General features: G+C 39.9%; 1 protein-coding gene across 1 annotated transcript in view; it reads right to left on the bottom strand.

Annotated features, from left to right (window-relative positions):
- LOC109825825 (protein trichome berefringence-like 7) overlaps nucleotides 1-7,038 on the bottom strand; it is a 14,940-nt gene extending 7,902 nt beyond the window's left edge. Inside the window, exons 1-2 of the mRNA XM_020392734.1 lie at nucleotides 5,698-7,038; nucleotides 1,774-1,932 (exon numbers count right to left, since the gene is read on the bottom strand). Coding sequence (XP_020248323.1) covers nucleotides 1,774-1,932; nucleotides 5,698-6,494 — 956 coding nt within the window. The 5' untranslated portion in view covers nucleotides 6,495-7,038. The remainder of the gene's footprint in view (nucleotides 1-1,773; nucleotides 1,933-5,697) is intronic.

Here is a 9,122-nt window from a genome sequence, read left to right as displayed (position 1 = left end):
GACCCCCCCCCCCCCCCCCCCCCCCCCCCCAAAAAAAAAAATAAATAATAATAATAATAATAACAATAACCCCCAAAAAACCACCAAACAAGTTACGGGCAGCCTAGCTTCTCGTAACCCCTGGGTATCTAGACCTGCTGTGTGTGCATACCGAGAACTAAGGTTTTAAATGTCGGTTATCGGGGATTTATCGGACGATCAAAATCCTTATCGGATAGCGAAAATCGGGGATATATCGGGGATAAGTAGTATTTATCGGAGTAATATACTAGCCAATAATAAACAAACATAAGCTTGAAAAAAAATATAATCTTAGTCAAAATAGAATAATAAACAAGCAAATAATAAGATAACATCAAGAATGAAGAACCATCTACGCATCTACATAATTATTGTTTAATCATGAGATTCATAAACTAACTTACTAAGTTGATATTTAGTAGTTATGAGCCATTATCAATATCCATAAACAAACATAAGCTAATCACCAATCAACAAAGTTCCAAAAGCAACAAATAGTTTATAATTTGTAAACATTCAAAGAGCAAATCCAAAAAAAGTAAAAGCTCTCAAATCCTACTTATCGGCCGATAAAGCCGATATTTAGAGCCTTACTTATCGGCCGATAAGTGCATTTATCGCCGATAACTCGCCGATAAACCTCAAAAAATGATAACCGATTAAAAATCCTACTTATCCTAGCGGAAAGCTCCTAAATCCGATAACTCGGCGATAATATCGGATTATCGACCGATATTTAAAACCATGCCGAGAACTGTACATTTTGCTTAGAGAGTTAGTCCACAGCCACATTCTCTACAGGTTTAACAAACAGAAGCCCTTATTTATATTTCTCACTCTGTATCATAATTAGGAATCTATTCCTCCGGAAGAAAGCAAGTTTCTTTTATTTTTCTGCTTCAAATTGTCCATCATAAAGGAGTGTTTCTAGAATTATCAACTGCTCAGATCTTTGTGCAAAGTCTATAATCAAAAGTACTTCAAATTGATTCTACATACTGAATATGGCGTCCGCAGCTGCATTCACTATAGGTTTTAAGAACAGAAGCCCTTATGTATGTTTCTCACTCCGTATCTACATTTGGAATCTATTCCTCCAGAAGAAAGTAAGTCTCTTATATTTGCGGGAATTATCCACTATGAAAGGAATGTTTTCTGAATTATTAGCTGCTCTGATCTTTGTGCAAAGTCTATAATCAGAAGTACTTCAAATTGATTCAACATTCTAAATATGGTCTGATTAAGAGCTCATTTAATGATAAGCAATCAAAAAGTATAATAAATATCTGCCGACTGTGTAAGCCAAGGACCAAAGGGAGCCATTACTCGCATCTCAGTTTGAGGAATTTAGTCTCATGGCATGTGATAGGTAACCGCCCAACTAATTGACTCAGGTGCTCTGCCATTCCTCAACTGATATTATGCTTTCTGAAATTATTGTAAATAAAAAACAATTGCCAGTTCACTACAGTTAATCCAATTTGCAGATACGGACCATGAACAGTTCAGAATGACTGAATGTGAGAGTACACAGAAAATTAAGATTGATCCACTAGAAACTACTTAATGTGAACCAGGATAAGGCCTAATAAAGAATAGAGAATTGTTAAAATAGAAAATGCCGTAGGGCAGGTAAAACCTGTTTTCAGGTCTTATGTCCATTTGGAGCTCAAGCCAATAACATATACAAATCAATATATGGGCTTAGAAAAGAGCACATTTCTAATACTATCAAAATTCTCAAAAGCATACCTCCAATGAGAAGGCTCATATGTCCGAAAGAAGACATGAGTTTTGTTTGTATTGATCCTCGTTTCAACCCAACTTGCCCAGGTGTTCAATGCCATCCTAAAGGCAGAGGTTATAGATAGTCCAAGCTTTAATGATTGTGCAGCCTGAAAATAGCAACCCCTGTAAGAAAACTTTTTTTGTGAGTAACCATCATTAACATAGTAAGAAACTAAGAACCTATTTAACCTAAAATAATATGTTCAGCACAGAATGATAAAAAAAGTAATTCATGTTAAAGATAAGGAAATGACAGGATGCATAATATATTATCTGCATAAAACTTATAATAACCAATTTTCCTGAAGAAATATGCCTGCTATATACCTAAAAGAGTTGATGCCTCAGTAGAACACAGACAAGGTATGAGGAACACTGAGAGGGTAGATGAAAAAGATTATCCAAAAGTCCATAAACAAGTGGGTGACCAGACTTGAATTGTATGCTTGTGTTTGGTAACTTCTTGTTGAATTCCTCAAGTTCATGGTGATCAGAAAAAAATTCATGACAAGACCTTCAAAAAAGTGATTTTTTGAGGCATTTATGTGATGAACCATTATGTTGTATGAATGACAGAATCAATGTACAATACCCATTACACATCTTGAATTAACTTTTCTGTGTACAAATAATACTAGAAAAATTCAAAAGATCGAAAGCATGCCAACTGCCCATAAAGATTAGTGGTTATTACTGTAAACATATAAGTACCAGTTCATCAAGTTCCTACAAATTTATATTATTGATGGTCAGCTGCTCAGATAGGCCTTAAGGCTCTTGCATAGTCAACCAATGTTTTAAAAAGCCTCCGCCTAGCCTACCTAAGCCTACGAGGCACCTTAGCCACCTACCTAGCGCCTAGGTACCTGGGTTGCCTAGCGCCTAAGTGGTACCTAGGCTGCCTACCTACATTTTGGGAGCATCTAGGTGAGCATGGTCTGCATACATGGACTACACCCTTCTGACATCGATCGTGATTTCCTCCATTGCAATCTCCACATCCTCCAACCTCCTCCAACCTCCTCCAAACTCTAACTATGAACACCTCCTCTATCTCTCTCGACCTTCAGCAAAACCTCCCCTACCATTTAAGAAATCTATCTTGGTGTCAGTCCAACTCCTAAACTTTCTATAACATCGGAATTTACTACCAGTAAGTGTAATTAAACTAGAAAAATAGGAAAATGCCTAGTCCCCACTTAGGCTTCCGCCCAGGCGCCTAGGCTCAAGGCATCCGGTTCAACACCTAGTGCTTTCTATAAACTTGTAGTCAACCTTCGATACTACAATTTCAATAGAGAAACAAGGCCCCCAACACCGTATATACTCACACTTCAATGTCCCCAATGTAGTGAACTTAAAAATATTAAAGATAAGCTATGAGGCTAATAGCAAAAAACTCTGGAAAATGAGTCATTATTTGCATTGATAATGGTTTAATGTTTTCATTTGAAGGTGTTATACATTCAGTTGACCCTTCAAATTAAAATTCTACGTTTTACTTTATATAATTGTTTGGAACAAAAAAATTAGGAAATTGGATTGTCAGTAAGCTTCTTCCAGTACCCTGTCGAACCAACTTTATAAGAAGTGAGAGGCAAAGGGTTACCCCTTATTAGATTTTTCGTCTTGTAAATATGGTCCAGACTGTTCCTTAAGCAGATGCTTAGCTGCTACGCTGCAGAACACACCACACAAACCCTAGGAAGGCAAATGAAGCACTTGGACCACTTAAGAACTCAAGATAGAAAAGCAAGCTGCTCAATGTTGGCCTGCTTAAAATGGCCTACAGAATTGATGTAAATCTAGGTTGGATCTCTCTTGTGTGCCACCAACAACGACATCAACCCCTCTGCTTCTGAGGCTATGCCTCCACTAGGTACATTTTGATTCTTTCCTCCCATTTAATTAAACTTTCGGTTCACAGCCTACACCTTTTTAATCTAGAGTCTCATCCATGCTGCCCTCCTCCCCCTTCTGCTTCCTTATAAAACAGTTCCATTGCTTTCATCTTCTTTTTCGTTGCCATAGCTGCTACCTCTTCTCATCCACCTTCCCAGACTTGCTTCTCTTCAATAGCTACAACTGTTACATGCTACCACAGCTTCTGTATGTAGGGTATTTTTCTGACTTATATACTCTTAAGATATTTCTATAAGTTAGTAGGAAAACACTTGTGCGGTGCCAGGTAGCAGGTCCGCAGCGTAGGTTCGACGAGCTTTTTAAAACCATGTTTGAACCTTCAGATGGGCCAATACAACTCAGCTACGATGTATTCTCAAACCTTCGTGCCATATAATAGACCCAAGAAGCACCTTAAAACAAGCTCTAAGGTAGGCCACCACCAGACTGGGCACTAATCCGGTCCTAGGTGCTTTTTTTCGCCGAAGCCCGAGTAGCACCCTGGTTAACCTGACGTCAGGTTTAATTACACAGGACCAGGACCAGCTCTTAGTAAATAATTGGGGCCGGGCCTCAGGCCAGAGGCACAAAAACTTGATACTTGTAACAAAATATATATTACCATTTCCCAACTCTTGACACAAATTGCAGCAAACTCTATACGAACATCCCACCATGATAATTTATTCAACTGACCTGGATATTAAGGTCAAAGACTAGATGGAAAGCAAGTATCACTTGTCAATTGTCTAGATAGTTTGTTCGTAAAGAATTGTCTATTGACTTCAACCTTTCCCTTCTAGAAGAGATATAATCTTTCAATAAAGCCTCTATATTTGGAAAATGTCAATTAGTATATTTTCTTCCGTCTTTAAATTGGAAATATACTCCCAAGGGCAACCACTTCCTAATTGCATGCCTAATGACAAACATAAAAAAATTTAAAGAACGCTAATACTGACCAGAATATAACTAAGGTGACAGAGGAAATAACTAGCTAGAAACATGTCTGCCCAAGAAACATTCACATAGAAATTCTGAAGTTTTGCCTTTGAACATGCAACAAGTGAACTGGTAGATAAGAATGAGTAAGGGCCCATTTGGATTGATTTTTTGGAGCTGTAAAATGGGGGAAAGCTGCCAAAAATGTTAGCTTTTTGGCAGCTTTCCCCCAAAATCACCTCTTAAAGAGGCGATTTTGGGGGAAAGCTACCAAAAAGCTGACATTTTTGGCAGCTTTCCCCCATTTTACAGCTCCAAAAAAACGATCCAAACGGGCCCTAACTTGCATCTATATTTGTTCAATTGGGATGATGAACATCATGCCAAATTACGGGGAAAAGAATAGAACTATGAAGACGAAGACTAGATGTAATACCCAGACAGATGGAAAAAGAAAAGGAACTGGGCATAGCAGTTACTTGCAAAAATGACATGATTACAGATGTAATTTATAGATTAGGTCTTTCTTATCAAAGTTGCATAGCAGTTACATTAGGTCTTTCTCATCAAAGTTGTGTCCTTGAGAAGATTAAACTAGTGTATAACTGATTGCTCATTCATAAAAATTGATCAACCCGTGTTCCATAAAGATCAGGATTTTCTAGTCATTTAAACATGCAGTAAGTGGTTATCCACTGCCAACTCAACCTGAAGCCTGAAAATCTTCAGAACATATCAACCCTTTTCCTAAGGCATATTATGTTAGATATTTTTAGTACGTTCAGAATGTTAGCCACACAATATCAGGCAAATTGGCAGAGTATATGCAGTAACTCAGATAATAGGCTATCTAGATACAAGCTAATACACAAGCCTATTGAGCAATTTTACTAATAGACATAAACCAAACACTGCACATTTGCAAATTCCACAGAATGTAAGCTCCCATATTAGCAAAGGCACAAAAGGACATGGAAATAATCACGCAGCTCATGCAAGATATAACAGAAATTGAAATAAACAGAATCAAAATTTAAAACTTACGAGTCAATTAGTTTAGTCCTCGTCCACCAGTGACCAGAATTGAAAATCAAAACATCCGCATCAACCCATTTCCTATTTATTTCATCCATCTTGTCCAGCCTGAGCGCCGACTTGACCCTCGATGGAGCATGCTTAGGTGGCAAGCCCTGCTGCACAAGATAGACAGACCTGAAGAACTCCACTCTAAGATTAAAAGCCTGGAAGTAAACGCCCAAAAACCGAATCGTCTTGGAGATCTGATTCCCGTTAACTTCATAAACACTGTTAGGATCACTCACACCAGTCATAAGCATACAGATCAAAGACTCCCACTGTGTCCTGCTCATCGAATCTCCCACAAAGACCACCCTTTTATCTCTCAGCCTCTCCAAAATCTCCGAAGCATTAAACCTGGGTACATCACAGCGCTTCGGCTTCCACCTCCACTTCTGATACTCCGTGTCCTTCCTCCCGTTGGCCAAACAGTTGAAACCCCTTTCGGCGAACGGGCACTCAGAGCTATTATAAAGGGGGTAGTTGCCATCCCTCACCCAGCTTCCTTCAAAGACATCACATTTCTCATCCCGGTCAACAAGCCCCGGGACCAAATTCCCACGGCTTAAATCCCGGAAATATGACGAATAGGCAACAGATCCAAGCACGAGAACGAGGGCTATCAAGATTAATACTACAGGGAGGACATTTAAGAAGGATTCAGGAGCCCACCACTTTCTTTTCACTAGAGAAGCCCTGGGGCTGTTGAAGCTCTGAGTCCTGATGCGAGCTGATTGGCTCCTACTAAGAATGGCACTCACCATCTCATCGCAGAATCATACAAGATATCACTCAAGTAGTACTTTTGGGTCCCAATCATGATTCATAGCAGAGCCCAATCGTAAAGGACCCCTCCTTTCAACCCGATATAATTCCGATGATGATCCAACAGTTGAAGCTCCCCGAAACAAAACGCTAAAATCTGTAAAAAAAATACACACAATATGTACGGAAATTTACAGACGTAGATGGTGCGGTCGGCAGGAGCGAAGAGGCAAAGCCGACCGATGCTACCTCCGCCTTTGTTCTCTCTTCCTACGAATTGGAAGAGAAACCCTAAAAACCCTAACCCCAGTGATCCAAATATTTTACCTTTTGAGAGGAGATCGAGAGAGAAGGGAAGACTTTTTTGTTGAGGGGGGGTAGAGAGAGAGAGAGCGGTGGCTCGGCGTCGAGAAGGGAGGCTAAAGAGGTTATGGGTCCTGCCTGAACCGGTGTGTTTCTTTAAATTGATGAAAAGTTAGGGACCAGATGCAAAAGGGAACTTTGTCAAGGGCTAGACGGTAACTCTGGGCTGTAAGTAAATCAAGGCTCTGCGTGTGTGAACAGTTGCAGAGAAAAAGCCCAACAAAATCGGTACGGGGAAACAATCTCTCTTCGCGACGTGCAACCCCTTTCTCGGTTTGGGAGAGAAGCCGGAGATAATGGATCTTATTGGGCTCCAGTACAAATATTTTAGGTTTATTTGTGGAAAAGAAAGCTCCCCACCGAGCGCATTCCTTACAAAATCATATTTCATAAAGCGGCATATCATAAATGCTCCGCTATCAATGTTTAAGATTGAAGTTGTGATGACGCTATGATTCATGTACTGATTGTGCTAATTAAGTAATGAGTATCGCTAGGAGGACCTAAATATAGGTGATTCTCATTAATCTTATTTATTAGTGAGGTGCCCCCCTCCTATTGCATAATGAGCTGGTCATCATTAATGATGTTCAACTCATTATGTAATAGGAGTGTGACACATTACTTGTTCCCCCTATTGGTCCCATATTTTGGGTCATTGGAGAATTTTTCTTATTAGAGACTAAAGGGACTTTTTAGCAGAATTTTTTTTTCTTTTTATCTTTTCTTATCACAAGATTTCTACGTACATGCAACTCTCAGTGCCTTCTTGTTATCTCTAATCAATGGCTACCACCTCTACCCTCTTCTGCCTCCTCCTCTCCCAACCTACTCATCCTAGCCCAAATCCACACCCCAAACCCCTAAAAACCTTCTTGATCTACTACGTACTCGAAACCCAACACCCCCTCCTCGAAATCCCTGTAGAAATGGCGACACGGCGACGAAGTTTAGGATTTTTGAAGCAGACATGATTTTGGTGTTGTCCGGTCGATCGCGAGGCTAGGCCGGTCGACCGGAAACGTGCACGCTACAGGCTTTTGTTTCAGACACTCTGGCGGTCGACCGAGGTAAAATGCCGGTCGACCAACTTCGTTATCCGGTCGCCCGATGGATAATTCTGGTCGACTGATACAGGGTTTGAATTCAGAACTGATTTTCGTGTTCTGGCCGGTCGACTGGGAATATATGCCGGTCGACCAGATCGGGATTTTGGGTCTGATTACGGTTTCCTGTTCTGATTGGGATTTATGTTTGGTATAAATACAAACACATTTTAGGGTTTCTTGGGAGTCGAAAAGGGGGTAGTTTTGAGCACAGAAAAGAGAGTTTTTCTAAGCTATTGGTTAGGGTTTTGTTTTAGAGATAAGAGCTTTGTTTGTGAGATTAATTGGTGAGTTTGAGTGATTTTGTAATCTCGATTTGTACTCTCCTTCTCTATTAGTAAAAACTCATTCCCTTCTTGTCCCATGGACGTAGGCAACTTACTGAACCACGTAAAATTTGTTTGTTTGTGTTTGTGATGTTATTGTGATTGTGTTTGGCCTTCTCTCTCGGCATTTAGTTTGTCCTCGGCACCCCCAACAAGTGTATCAGAGCTTCAGGTTACGCTTGGGATCAGGTGGAGGAGTAGATCGCTTTGGAAGCTCGTCTAGGGTTTCAGTTGATGACAAAGACGGGATTTTTACTATTGTGGATCTTGTCTTCCATCATGTGAGGGTGAGATCTTTCGGAGGCTCTTGTTAGGGTTTCAGTTAGAGGTAAAAATCTACATTTCTTGCAGTTTTGGATCTATTTTCTTTCAGTCTATTTCGTATTGGTTTGTTGGTGCTTTGAGGAAGATGGCTCAGAAAGAAGGAGTTGAGGGTGATGCTTTTGGCGTGAAGACCGTTCAAAGTTTGAATATTCACTCTATAAAAATAGACGTGGAGAAGTTTAATGACACAAACAATTTTGGTTTATGGAGATGTGAAGTCTTGGATACGCTCAACGCACAAAATTTGGAGGATACTTTGGAGTTGAACGGGAAATCGAACGACATTGAAGAAAAGGTTTGAAAGAAGATGAATTGAACGGCGTGTGGTATGATTAGGTCTTGTCTAACTCAAGATCTAAAGTATGATATGATCAATGAGACCTCAGCAAAGAAGATTTGAAAGATTCTAGAGAGCAAGTATTTAATAAAGAGTGTTGAGAATCGCTTGCATTTAAAGAGGAGGCTTTATCCTTTCCAATTGAAGAAGGAAATCTCAATTAGTGAGCAC

This window comes from Asparagus officinalis, chromosome 10, assembly GCF_001876935.1.
Source record: "Asparagus officinalis chromosome 10, Aspof.V1, whole genome shotgun sequence".
Lineage (NCBI taxonomy): Eukaryota > Viridiplantae > Streptophyta > Magnoliopsida > Asparagales > Asparagaceae > Asparagus > Asparagus officinalis.
This window is presented reverse-complemented; position numbering and strand designations above follow the sequence as displayed.